Raw genomic sequence first — 15,122 nt, 5'->3', positions numbered from 1 at the left:
AACCTACCTGATGGATTTGTTACTGATGTGGCGCCCACATTCGATGTAACTAAGCTCTCCTGACTGACCCAATCTGCTGTTACTTCTTACAACACAATACTCGCCATCCTCCCTTTTATACTGGCGGATCTGCCTCCCGGTACATCTAGTGGTCAAATTCCAATTACATTGGGGTGTCCGGATACGTAAAAAAAAAAAAAAAAAATACAGGAGTCCAACCACGCCCACATAAGGCACGGACACGGTGACCATCACAGAAACTCTACCGACACGCCTTCGTTTGTTAGTACTAATCGAGAAATTCACAGGGTTTAGCGTTGTCGGTGCGTCTGGGTAGGTTTAGCCAACAACACGGGCCTATGAAGGTGACAGAAAGTGGACGAAAAGCGGTTGAAAAGTAGTGCACTTAGGGCGGAGGGAAAAAGTTCCAAGATAATCGCCGAAGGGGAAAAACCTCTCCGATAGTGTATGCGACCCCACATTTTCGCTTATGCATCACAGCATATACACCGATTTCCGATTCACTGTGTTGCGCAACAAAATTGTAATTTTCAACTTTGTTTTACGTTCTCTGTAACTGGCATCGATTACCGCTAGCAAAAAAATAGTTATAGCCGTTTATAATTGCTGTTTTCACTTTGAATTGCCCTATATTTGTAAGGCTCAAAAAGATTTCTATATACGAGCTAGTGTAATCTGCATAAGGGGAGCAGTTATATGTAATGTATGAATAAATGGGCGTAGATAATATTTTTAGTGCGGCAGTAGTAGCTGCGTAATTGAAAGGAAAGCTCCTAGAGATTCAGATGTACAAAAGGCCAAGATGTTGCGTATTAACCCTCAAAATACCAACTAGGACGGCTTTATGCCCACCTTTAGAAAATTTCAGATTCGAAAATCGTTATACAATCTATGGAAATTCAAAATAGAACTAAGATACAATCATATATGCAGTTGAAATTATTCTCATGGTGATACATAGGAACGACAAAGGAATCGTCTCTTCTGTCATTTTGATTCAATCTCAGTCAAGCAACATATACAATGAACAGGCAGATCAACTTGCGAAGTCAGAAGTTACAGCAGGAATTTAATATCTCTCAAGAGTTCCTAAATCAGACCTCAATCTCTGGATGAAGGAGAAAATTAATATTTATTGGAAACAATATTGGAAGTGATTTGTAGCTAATCAGGGGAGCTTATTAGCCGCTTATCCCACATAAACCTTGGTTCCAAGATATAAACTTTTCAAGGAAATTAATAAATAGCATAATTCTGGGGCATTTCAGTCATGGATATTTTCCAGACCATCTTCAGCGAATGGTTGCCCCGAATTCTCTTTATTGTGACTGTGACAATACCTCCTACGCAAGTGTAAACCGTGTCTTGTTTGCTTGTACAAACACAGCGTGCTTAGACAGGTGTTCCTGAAGACTTAAAGAAAGCTGACGTCCTGCTACCTTATGATTGTTCAAGTATTCTTCATCAGCTCAAATTATAGTTTTGATTATATCTCTCATACTTACAAATTCTGGGAAGGAATATTAAAAGACGTATTACATTGTCATTAATATTTGCGATGTATTACACACATAATATGAGTGGCTGTATGGTGCTATTTACCAAATCCCAAATAAAATAAAATAAAATAAAATAAACATTGTACGTCAGTGACGTTAACAAGAGGCTTGTATTACTGTTATTACTGAAGTAAAAATTTGTCTTAAAGTGTATGAATGAACCTTCCTACTTTGAATCTTGTACGTTGTTATAATCGCGTTGTCGGTTGTATAGTGTTGAGTTGATGTACTATAATAATTTGTGAGTGCCATCCGTAATTTATTTGTCTGCATAGTCAAAATTCAGTTTAAAAGTTGTTCATAATTTATATTTTTTAATTTTTTGTGATTGGGGTTCACAATCTTGCAATATTTGTTAAAAGACATCATAGTCGTCATGGACTGTAGAAATTATTTATTTTCCCTATTGCAATTTCAGCCTTAACGGCATTATCAACTGATATACTGCAAAAGAATATGTTTCACTACATGTCAAACTTTATCTTGTGACATTTACATGTGTTGACAGATTGCAATCCCGATCTTTATACGTGTTCATCACCTGGCGTGATGGTACATACTGTCGTTGGTTATGCAATACCGTCACTTTTGGTTTACTTAGCGAGTAGTTTGTCAGCTGGCGTACATTTCTGATGTGTTAAGGCTGATGTATTCGGCCTTTCTTAGAGGTCTCTGTGATTTAATCTTACAACAGTCTAGTGCAAAATTTTGTGCTGGCCATATTTTCCTGACCCAACTTCGATACAGAGTGTGTTAGTGTGTTGCTCTGTGCAGCACTTTTTACAGATTCCTGACGCCTTAAGGATATCTGGTCACGAGTTGCTGAGTGAGTGGTATGTGTGTGTGTGAGTCACGAAAGTAATATTCAGTTTTGAGCGTTGGGTTATCTATGTCTCATATCTGTCTAGCGTCCTTATCTTCCCCATTCCAAGAATGTCTGAATAACTAATTGTGTTTTCTTATACATCACAGATATTTTTTTGAAACATTACTACACACCTTAATAATTCGTTATTTTGTACATAATTTGCATGTAGTGGCACGTATATGCTCCAGAAAACAACATATAGTGTAGAAAATGTTAAAAGTTGGTTTGTGGTACATCAAAGCCATCTTCAAATGTTATATTGAAAACTTGTGTGTTATATTTCATGTTTTTCATTCTGAGGATAATAAATGTGTTCAAGTACTTATTTGCTATACTTTTATCCATAACTCCAACCCTAATAAAATCATTCTACAATTAAAAATCTAACTCTGAAAATGCTAGGTTTACACGAAAACATGGATCTAGTTAAACTCGTGGGATACGTGTGTTCCACATCACCGATTTTCAAAATCTGTCAGCTAAAGACTTTTTGTGTTGCGGAAATTCATCACAAAGGAAGACTATTTTTGACATTTTATTTTTCAAACGTATGCAAAATAAAGTTTAAGCACGAAATGGTTAAAACTGGCACAGAGTTGACGCAGCACAGAATGACATTCCCGTGTCTGTCATCCAAGCTTAGTTCGACTCGTCATCCAGCCGTGTTAGGGCCACTGTTGCTTCCAGAGTTTGCTCTGAGCACTATGGGACTTAACATCTGAGGTCATAAGTCCCCTAGAACTTAGAACTAATTAAACCAAACTAACCTAAGGACATCACACACATCCATGCACGAGGCAGGATTCGAACCTGCGACCGTAGCAGTCACACGGTTCCGGACTGAAGCGCCTAGAACCGCTTGGCCACAACGGCGAGCGAGTTTGCTGCTCTGTGTATTAAATACCCCTATGTGCCAAATATCCCTGCATACTACATATTTCTCTGCACTAAATACATGTCATCACCTACAAATTTAATCAGGTATTCTTTCTACTGCCCATTACACGCGCAGTAAGTAAAATTTCTTTATTTCCTGTCCTTTGCTGTTGCAGCTTTTAACATCCACCAGTGTATTTTGTAGACATAGGCTAGACGCTAAATGTGGTGGAATATTTTTAGAATTTTGCACAGCGCATAATTTAATCATAGCTAACACTTGATTTAACAATCATGAAAGAAGATTTATACGTGGAAGAGACCTGGAGACACCAGTGGGTTTCACATCGATTATATAATGATAAGACAGAGATTTTAAATTGGAAGACAATTAGATGTAGACTTTTACCACAATTTATTGGTTGTGAACGGTTGATTAAAACTAAAGAAACTGCAGAAAGATAGGAAGTTAAGGAGATGGTATCTGTATAGGTTGAAAGAACCGGAGGTTTTTGAGAGTGTGAGAGGGAGGATTAGACAACGATTGATTAAAACAGCTGAAAGGAATACAATGGAAGACGAATGGGTAGCTTTGAAAGATGAAACAGTGAAGTCAGCTGAGGATGAAATAGGTAAAAAGATAGGACCTGATAGAAATCCATGGATAACAAAGTAGATTTTGAATTAAATTGATGAACGGAAAAAAATAAAAATGCTGCAAATGAGGCAGGCGAAAGGAGATACAAACGGCAAAAGAATTAGATGGACAGGAAGTGCTAAATGACTAAGCATGAATTGCTAGATGACAAAAGTAAGGATTTAAAAGCGTATTTCACTAGGGGAAAGACAGATACCACATACAGGAAAATTAAAGTGAACCTTTGGGGAAAAGAGAACCAGCAGTTTGAATATCAAGAGCTCAGACAGAAAAACGATTCTAAGCAACAAACTAAAGCTGAAAGGTGAAATAAGTATGTAGAGGATCTGTACAAGGGAGATGAATTTGGAGGCAGCATTATAGAAATGGAAGGGACTGTAGATGAAGATGAGACTGGAGATAGAATACTGCGAGAAGAATGTGGCAGAGTAGTGAAAGACCGAAGTCGAGACAAGGTCCTGAGAATGGACGATGTTCTGTCAGGCCTGCTGGGAGCCTTGGGAGAGCAAGCCATGACAAAACTCTTTCACCTGGCGTGCAAGGTGTATGAGACAGGTGAAATACCCTCACACGTCAAGAAAGTAGTAATCCAAATTCCAAAGAAAGTAGTGGCTGGAAGGCCTGAAAATCATCGAATTGTCAGTTTAATAAGTCATGGTTGCAAAATGCTAACACAGATTCCTTACAGAAGAATGGGGTAACTGGCAGAGCGTGACCTCGGGGAATGTCCAATGAAAGGATGTAAATTGGTCAAACACTGGTAGTGGTAGCAATGGGAATTAATTGTGTGAGATGGAAAGGAGCCGAGTAGGAGGAGATGTGCTGAAAGTGTATGTCTAATCTAGAGATTGGAGAGCTTGGTATGACACACCAGAGAAATGTAGAAACAAGCGTGGCTGTACTGACCCTTCGAATTACCTTAATAGACAGTTTAAGGAAAGACAAACCTACGTTTATAGTATTTTTAGAGTTAGAGAAAGCTTTTGACAATGTTGAGTGGAACACTATCTTTCAAATTCTGTAGGGGCAGGGGTAAAACACAGGGAGCGAAAGGCTATTTACAATTTGTACAGAAACCAGATGGCAGTCATAACAGTCGAGGCATGAAAGGGAAGCAGTGGTTGGGAAGGGAGTGAGACCGGGTTGTAGCCTTTCGCTGTTGCTATTCAATATGTATAATGAGCAAGCAGTAAAGGTAACAAAATAAACATTTGGAGTAGGAATTAAAATCCACGGAGAAGAAATAAAACGTTTGAGGTTCGCCGATGACATTGTAATTCTGTCAGAGAAAGAAAAGGACTTGGAAGATCAGTTGAACGGAATGGGAAGATATAAGATAAACATCAACAGAAGCTAAACAAGGATAATGGAATGTAGTCGAATTAAGTCAGATGATGCTGATGGAATTAAATTAGGAAATCAGATACTAAATATAGCAGACGAGTTTTTTTATTTGGGGAGCAGAATAACTGACGACGGCCGAAGTAGAGAGGATATAAAATGTAGACTGGCGATGGCAAGAAAAGCGTTCCCGAGAAAAGAAATTTGGTAACATCGAACATAGAGCTAAGTATTAGGAAGTCTTTTCTGAAAGTTTTTGTATCGAGTGTAGCCACGTATGGAAGTAAAACATGATTGATAAGCAGTTCAGACAAGAAGAGAATAGGACCTTTTGAAATGTAGTCCTACAGAAGAATGCTGAAGATTAGATGGGTCGATCACGATAGTAATGCGAGTGTGCTGAACAGAATTGGGGAGACAAAAAATTTGTGGCACAACTTTATTAAAGAAAGGGATCGGTTGACAGGACACATTCTGAGATATCATGGGATCACCAGTTTAATATTGGAGGGAAATGTGGTGGCTAAAATTCGCAGAGGGAAACCGAGAACTGAATAAATTAAGCAGATTCAGAAAGATGTAGGTTGCGGTAGTTACTCGGAGAGGAAAGAGTAGCGTGGAGGGCTGCATCAAACCAGTCTTTAGACTGAAGACCACAACAACAACTTTGCTCACAAAGCTTTGCCTCAGAGAAGCTGCTTTGTAGCGTGGTGGATTGTGATGCTGATACTAACAGTTACCGTCTCCGAACTGTTCGTCCACTGTACGGAATACACAGCTCTGCAATCCTTCCGCATTCAGCGTTTCATTAAGTGAAGAAAGATGACCACACCCTTACCACGTAAAAACACCACCATACCATAACACTCTCTCCTCCCTCCATATGTCACTGTTGAGTGTACACATATTGGCAGGTAACGTTCTCCACGTATTCGTCAAACCCTTCCATCGGATTACTACAGGGCACAGCGTGAATCATCACAGCAATTCACTTGTTTCCAGTCACCCACCGTTCAGTGCTGTCGCTCTTACACCACCGCAAGCATCGCTTAGCAGTGACTACAGAAATGTGTGTGGCTTATGTGGAGCTGTGCAACCATTGTAGTCCATTACTTTTAACTCCCTACGCACATTCAATAAGCTTGATGGGCTGCTGGTAGCAGTTTGAAATTCACGAGTGATTCAGTCCGCAGATTTCATGCTTTTTACGACCATCCCGAGCGATCGTTTTCCACCGGTACGAGATGTCCGTCTGGTCCTGTGGTCCTGATTCAGCTATGGTTGTTCCTTCACGTTTCCACTTCAGTCACATCGCCAATAATCGACTTAAGCTGCTTTAGAAATGTTGATTGGATTTATTTGATGGATTTATAACCAAGGAGATATCGAGATGTCTAGACAACGGTCGAAGTCCATGAAGCCTCGTGACCGACAATTTTTGCTGCAACTGCTTCCCTGCTGACACCACAATTCTACCCGCCTCTTTTTACACTGGCGGGTCCGCCTCGCGTGACATACAGTAGTTAGTTCTGCATTGCCGATAAGTGGTCTAATATTTGTAATCAGGTAGTGAGTTGGACAATAGTGTTAAGAATATGTTAAGTTCTGGATGTTTTATTGTGGCACTTGTTTCTAAAGTTCGAGTACTGTTGTTTCTGTTGCATAATTGGCAGTCCACAATGAACTCCTGTAGTGTACACAGGCAACCATTATTACCCAGAGTATGAAGTTTCCTTGTCCCACGAGTGTTCACTGCCGAGCATGAGTGAAAGAAAAATCTCTTCCACAATGTTTTTCCATTGTGATTTTCTTCATCTGCCAAACGTGTACATGAGAGGCTTCAACACAGCATTCAACCAGAGGCTGCTTATCCGCTTCTATCGCCAGCAGAACAGCCCACAGAGTCCTCTTGCGAGCGCCTGTCAGCCAACCGGAAGTTAAGTTGTCCTGCTCCAAGGAGCCTCACTTTCACATAACAGTCCAACTTTCAACTCACTGGCCACACAGTGAAGTTCAGAAGGAAGTAAATACTCTCAGTCCAGCGTACAGTATGATTTCGTAGCGTTCTGTGACAGACGTATCGATATTACCACGTCACTATTCTTGACCTACACTGACAACTATTTCATAACATTAACAATTTGCAGGCAACAAATTGGAGTAAGGCACGCTCACCCTGCCGCCCTGGTAATGCAAGAGACCATCCGATGTTTACTAAGGTGTCATTCGCGATATTCGACGTCCGCCAAACATTTTTGCATCTGGCGCATTGCTTTTAAGTACCAGGGTAGGCACGGTTACTAGGTACAATCCCTTATCTCTCCAGTCGGTTCTTGGTTTATGACAGCAACATTCTCAGTCGGACATGTATTCTGCGATAGGATATGTCACTTACGTTGAGAAATTGCGCTTAGGATGTCCTGGGTTCAATTACCAGTAGATGCATTTTTTTTGCAGATTTTGGTATTTTCCGCTATTTCGGCTCTTGCCCAAGTAGCTGTTGGTAAACCTTTTGGGATGTAAGGTCGTGGTCCATAAACCCTTCTGTTCCTGATGTTTCGTCCAGGACTACGCTGGACATCCTCAGAAGCGCTCCTCCCACTGAGATTTGCCGACTCAGCCGAGGAGCGCATCTGGTGATGTCCAGCACAGTCCTGGACGAAACGTCAGGAACAAAAGTGTTTCTTGGACCACGACCTTACGTCCAAAAAGATTTACCAGCAGTTATGTCACCTGGTAATGAAAGCCTTCATGCTTGCCCAAATGCCTCATAACTTTTGCCTATGGTGATTTGCGCCTGGAATGTCCTAGATTCAAAAATCGCTGGAAGTATCAGCAGTTATTGTTATGTGGGCTCTTGATTACGCCCTTCATTACTTTTACCTGTCTACACCTCGTCCCAGGTCGCGGGTTTGAGCGCCGCTGGCTGTCCAATAATCCACGAGACCACCCGAACAGTATCGTGACGCTCGACGTCCTTGAAGAAGCTTTTTTCACCTGACAATTTGTCAGTTATACATTATAAAGGCTTCAACACATTTTGCCTTCATTTAGCACAAGCTCGAGTTGCGCAAGCAAGTTTTTTTATATGATAAATACGTTCTCCACCATACATGTTCTCAGTGATTAGGATATATCAGTTATCGCGTTTGCTGAAGAGAGCACTCCATGGTCAACAAAGCTAGAGGTTTCATTAAGATTAATGTAATCCATGTTTTGCTCCTGAGAGATAACGAGGGAGTTCAAAACAAACTCCTTACGACAGAATAAAAATTCTTGATAGTTATCCGACAAATGGATCAGAGTTCGAGGCCATAATTTCTTGTAAACGACAAGGAAGTGGGAATTAAGCGTACAGAGTATTTATGACCTCAGCATAAACACTTGAGGATGTATACGTTACACACAGTGGGTAGTTTTTTTGTCGGCATACATACCCGTTTTTCCCATCGCTTATACTTTATGCGCTATGATAAAGAATGACTCACATTGGTCATGGTAGGCATTGCTTCGAAGCCAAGTGGTAATTATTTGTTGTCCTGCATCAATACCACCAGTTCTTTATAAGTGAAGATTTGGAAATAGAAGCGATTTCGCAGTGGAATACTTGCGAGGCACTCTTTAGTACGGTAGCATAAGGGTTGGCATAAGGGGCTACATGGCGCACAGCTTCTATTTCTCGCCACCGCCGAGTTAGAGCGCTGGCATCGCGCTAGTGCAGGTTGTATGTAAAGGTGTAGCATCCACCGTACCTTCACTCTCTTGGGAAGTGTCACGCAGGAAGGACCACGTATTAATCATTCTTCTGACTGGCCAGTAAATTGTTTCGTTGTTATTTGTGACTGAGGTACTACCTCCGCCGGTTTTCGAAAGAGTGGTGGACTGTGGTTGTATTCTTGTATGATGGTTTTTTGTTTCTCATTTTTGTATTCTATGCAATCCAATTCGGTTTTGACATCGCCTTGGGGCTAGAGCACAGGGTTAAGTATGAGATCAGCTGGCATACCTGTGACAGCTTGCTTCTCACCTATAACAAGTAACCCCTCCATTAATATTCATTAAAAAAGAAACAACTAATTTAAAAAATTGATAAGTATACATCGCCCCAGAAAAAATTCGACGTTTCCCCATAGCCGGGCCACGACAGCTGTCCAAACACGGCCGAAAAATGAGGTTTACTGCTATTCTAACACACAATTCCACCGAAGATTCAATCGTGTTGAAAGATCAACTAAGCAGAAAATGCCAAGCACAATCAAGAAGGGCGACATGGCTAAGGTTGATAAGTCGAAGAAGAAAAAACTTCTCAAAATATGTCAAACTGAATTTTCTTCTATGGATTCTGATTACAGTGTCACACACAATAGATAAAACAGACGTGATGACAGTTTGGCCTTCCTTAACGATAGTTCATGGACTGAAGAACCTCTCCATGGGGAAAGAGTTTTCACCCTCAGTCTCCTTCCTAGATGATGGTGAGGGTTCTCAATCATCAGTTTTCGCAAATCCTACAGAACCTCAAAAAGATGCCAATGGATTACATTGAAAAAGACCTGCGACGAATCCCAGACAGTCTCAGGGGCCTCCACACCACCTTGAATACCATGCAGATGACTGTTTTGGTGAAGTGCCATCCCCACCAGGAATCTGAGAAAATGGCAGTGAGATTCGCGTGTCCACCATGATCAGAAATAGGGAAAAACTGGAGATGGACAGACAAGGATGACTCAGTTTGGTAAGGCCAAAGTAAAATTGTGCGGAAAGTGATTCCACCTATTCAAATAAACAAGGGCCCAATCCTCACATTTGTGGTTGATTTAAAACATTGAGGCAATTCTGTTTGAATAACAAGACCATGGTCGTTTGTATCAAAATCATCCCACAACAAACTAAGAAATATTGTCTGTGCAGTGCAGGTTCACTCTGTATACAGAGTGCATCAGTAATACTTTTACAAACCTGTGGACACGATCTGGCTCTGGCTGACTTCCCAGTCTCCCAATATAGTGAACAGTGTGGTTCACGAGACATTGTTCAAAGACATTATTCAGGACAAAGAACATACTAATTATACCAGTCAAATATTCGTTTAATCGTGGTAAAAAGTTAACATCGAAGAGTGGCAGTTAGAGCAGACTGATAATGGAAGGTCTGACATGTAACGCTGGTGGTTTTCATCTCTCTCTAGTCGCTACTGTGGCATCGTCCATGGCATTGTAGGCAAGGATTCGAATCAAAAACACATAACCTGTAACCAAGTGTGGCATACAAACTAGCTTTTTCTAATAAAAAAAACCTGGAATTTGGATTCAGATAATGGAAGTTCCTGTGTTTCTGTAGACCTGAAAGCTGAATTTGTACAGCTCCGTCTACAATCGCAGAGTAAGTATTTAGCTGGTAGCAAGAGAACTTTCTTGGATCTGAATTTAAATGAATATTACGAGCAGCCATAGCCTCCAAAAACTATTTGCTTCTGTCACTGAATATCTTCGCGAAAATTCTTTTGTTCTGCCGCTACCTCAATACTTAATAGTAAAAATGTTGACCACAAAACATCAAAATGAGACAAAGACTTGCTTTTTTGACCACTGACAGCAGCATGTAGAATATATAAGCTATAAATTAAGGATGAAACTTATCCATAATACATCTCATGACAAAGCTACACAAGGTATTCCATAGTGATTTTCTTTGCTATCCCTGAGGGATTTAACTGTGTAAAACATAACATATTAGGACATATTTGGCATCAAAGACCAATCATTAGCTGGCTAGAATCCTACTTACATAACAGAAACTAAAGACTTGAGTGTGGAACTATTAAAAACGGTGTTCCTGAAGGGTTGATTCTTGAACCACTGAAACAATAAAATTAGAGTGTGGAACTATTAAAAACGGTGTTCCTCAAGGGTTGATTCTTGAACCACTGATCTTCTTAGTGTATCTCAATGAGCTACCAGCATCAATAAGTAACAATGCAAAGATCGTAATGTTTGCTGGTGATACAAGTATGTCGATCAAGGACATGAAATCTTCAATACAGATTACAGCTGAAACGATAACACAGCAAGTAAATGAATGGTTTGCAGCAAATAATTTATCATTAAATATCTCAGAAATAAATTTAATGCGCTTTTAGACTGAAAACGAAAAGCTAAAAGCTCTTCAAATAGATATCAATCATCAGAAAATAAATGAAACTTAACTTTTAAGATGTCTAGGAATACAAATTTATAATAAATGAAGATGGAATGAAAGCTCAGTATTCTTTGCACTAAGAGCTATTGCACTCTATGTTTACAGGGAGACAATAATATTGTCATATTTCGCATATTTTCACTCTCTGATCTCATACGATATAATACTCATGGAAGATGCTGCAAAAGTGAAAAAAGTTTTTAAAATACAAAAGCGCGCTGTAAGGCCGATCTGTGGCGTTTCAAATCGGACACGCTGTAGGCACCTATTCAACACACTTCGGATATTGGGGCTCACAAGTCAGTGCATCTACTCGTTGAAGATATTTGTATTCAACTGCGAAAAACTTTTCCAAACTAACAGTGATATTCACAGTCTGGCACAAGTAAGAAGCAAAGTCTTCAGTTCCATGTAGAACAGAAAGGAATTATCCAGGCTGGAATAAGTATTTACAATAAGCTCCCACTGAATATAACAAAAGTCATTGAAAACCCTCATATATTCAAGAGCAAAGTGGAACAATTCCTCATAAATCATAATGTATACAATTTAAATTTCTGTCGCTATAAGTTTTGTAAAAGATGTATTATATTACAAAACATGTAATCTGTATGCTAATGTATGTAATAGTGTAAGTCTTGTATGTCTGTTGTCGGCAGTGCTGTGGTTTTTCTTGAAACCTCAAATGTAGTACTGTATACTGTGTATTTGTATTGTTTGTACTATTGTTTGCTTTTCTTCTCTTTTTGCCGTGGAATATTATGTGTTATAACAATGTAATAATGAAATTACGATCACTGAAGCCGGTTTCTGTTTCCGCTACATTTTAGAGCGCAGTATCAGTCGGATAGTATGGACCATACCAAATTCGGGTGGTATGGACCATATAATTAATAAAAATGGTTCAAATGGCTCTGAGCACTATGGGGCTTAACTGCCAAGGTCATCAGTCCCCTAGAACTTAGAACTACGTAAACCTAACTAACGTAAGGACATCACACACATCCATGTCCGAGGCAGGATTCGAACCTGCGACCGCAGCAGTCGCGCGGTTCCAGACTGTAGCAATAATTAATATTTTTGTTTTGCTTTTAGTGCATAGTGACAGGTTTGAAGGAGAAACCTGCTGGTGGGGATCGACGGAAGAGGTTGGCGAGTGCAATGAAGCAGGCGGTTTCAACTGCTTTGGAAACCGAAATGACCGAAAGAACTGCTGCGGGTCGTTTTAATGTTCCTAGAACCACACTTCAAACGAGATTAAAATCGTTATAGCGAATCAGCAGACATCTGCGACACCTCAGGAGGGATTTCTCAAATGAACATTTGAAGAAATTTATGAAGAAATGTTTGAAGTACACATGAGAGAGTTAGATTCCAGGTTAATGCCGCTAGTTAGGGTTGAGTTTCGAAAGTTGTCTTATATTTGGCAGCAAAATTTAAAATTGCCTCAATGATTTAACAAAAAACGAAATTGCCAGATGAAGTTTTCTATCAATATTGTACGAAGAACCACCGAGAACTGTCTTACGGAATACTTCAGTCCAGAGGTTTAATGCTTTGTGTCAGGTACAGTCGACCACAAGTAGAAAGGTTCTTATTTACCAAATGCTGTTTATTATCTAGTACTTTTGATATATTAACAGATTAATTTGTTTGTGAATCACAGAAACTTGTATTTATTTAAAAACCTACACTTTGTTGTATGGCCCATAATACCCAACACTTTTCGTTTCTGGGAAAAATAAATAAATTTGCAGCAAGAAAAAGTAGTTTTACTTACAAAACAAGCTTTTCTTGACATTTCGAACTGTAAGTCTTAGAAAATCTTTTCTTCCTGTGTGTCATTTTGATTGGTAATCACCATTTGTCTACGTGTATAATTACAATGAGAGCATTTATGAAGATATTCAGACTTCTCAAAACCGTTTGAAAAAAATGTATCAAAATGATCTACGTGAGCATGGCGCACCACTTTGGTGAAATTTGTTAACAAGTTCGTTCTTTTAACTTTAGTGTATTAACGGCAGTGTGTCGCAGTGGAAAAATGGATACATCATTTAGCAACTCACAGAACTGTGAAGCTCATCGAATCGTTTTGATTTACATTAAAATACGTAGCTTTCACACTACACAATTTTAGGCAGAAAAGTAATCAGTTTGGTGTGAATAGAAACAGAGAATTCACATTTAGCGTTCAGAAGAAAGAGACTTTAGTCCAAGTGTTAAAAATATAGACACGAGACGAAAACAGCAAATATTACTTACCAGAAGTAGTGAGGTGGCAAGCAACAAACTACGCATTTTGTTGCAGTGTGTGCGACCCACGAGCACGTGAAAGTGTGTGTGCAATAGTAGGGTAGTGAGTGATGAGGCAGAATGATAGCTGGACACGGAGGAAAAATATATCTGTTTCCTTTGAAGTAACTGGCCAATCGGTTAACTACGTAGTTAATTAAGTGTTCACGACACTTCTACAGTATTCTGGTCTTTTTTCCTGAGAAAACGATATTAGATTATCTGATTTTTATATCGCTACGAATCCGATGTAATTAAAGATATAGATCAACATTTTCTTCGAAATAAAGGTCGTTTACGAGAACAAGTTGCTTCCTGAGCTGACGTAGTCAAGGGCGCACTTCCCCACACAAACGAGATATCGTTTGACAAATACCCCCTCCCCTTTCCCCTCAGACATCAGTTACTTTTTCCTTGTACTGTTGGCAGGACCTACAATAATAATTTTAAATCTAGTGATAATGGTAAAGGCTTGTTTTTTCTTTAAAACAAGTTCTACATAGACATCCCTCTCTAATGGAAATGAATTTCTGAATCTTAGGACAGTGATAAATATTAAAAGAAGAAGTAATTCATTTCCATTTAACGTAATTTGTGGCCTTTCAGAAATACTTACATCTGTTGTTCTACCTTCGATAAAAGCATACCATTTATTAAATCGGGTGGAAAGAATGAAAATATATAATTTCTGCTATTTTTGAGTTTAGTAATGGAACTTTTTAATTCTCTGATTAACAAATTACTTCATTTTCCATCGGAAAAATTTCGATATAAACACAAAAAATACCATCTAATTTTATTATGATGTATTAAACTTGTTACGTTGTTTAACTCCCCAAATTGTATGATAAACTTGAAGAAACTCTGCAGTAACTAGGTATATTATAGTAAACTTTACATGAAGGTTGTAGAAAATTGATAAACATGGTTCAAATTTTTATGTATGCAAGTGAAAAGGATAACACATCTTTGTATGTGGTACGAAAAACAAACCACACCATGGATATGTATTAGACTGCTGTTGACAGCATCAGTTTAAACAGATTCGTCCGTCACTGAAATTGAGTCAGATGAAAATATTTGCATCAACCTCTTAGCCACACCACATTTATTTACTTATAAACATTATTCATCTTGATGTTTGCAAAAAGAAAACCATGTCACTGATCAAATCGGAGAAATGGAGATGGTGGCAGCGTGTATAATCGTGAGCTTTGCTGTTGATGCTGTGATTCTTGGAGACACCCTGAAGCAAGTATGCGCTGGTACTTACCAATTTCTCCACAACGCGAAGAAAACTGGGCTT

At 39.2% G+C, this 15,122-nt stretch overlaps 1 protein-coding gene across 1 annotated transcript in view; it reads right to left on the bottom strand.

Moving 5' to 3' along the window:
- The window catches only part of LOC126092264 (uncharacterized), a 122,999-nt gene extending 109,118 nt beyond the window's left edge, over positions 1 to 13,881 (bottom strand). Inside the window, exon 1 of the mRNA XM_049907779.1 lies at positions 13,787 to 13,881. Within this exon, the coding sequence (XP_049763736.1) occupies positions 13,787 to 13,822 (36 nt within the window). The 5' untranslated portion in view covers positions 13,823 to 13,881. The remainder of the gene's footprint in view (positions 1 to 13,786) is intronic.
- Between the last annotated feature and the right edge of the window lie 1,241 nt (positions 13,882 to 15,122).

The sequence above is a fragment of the Schistocerca cancellata genome, chromosome 7 (assembly GCF_023864275.1).
Source record: "Schistocerca cancellata isolate TAMUIC-IGC-003103 chromosome 7, iqSchCanc2.1, whole genome shotgun sequence".
NCBI lineage: Eukaryota > Metazoa > Arthropoda > Insecta > Orthoptera > Acrididae > Schistocerca > Schistocerca cancellata.
This window is presented reverse-complemented; position numbering and strand designations above follow the sequence as displayed.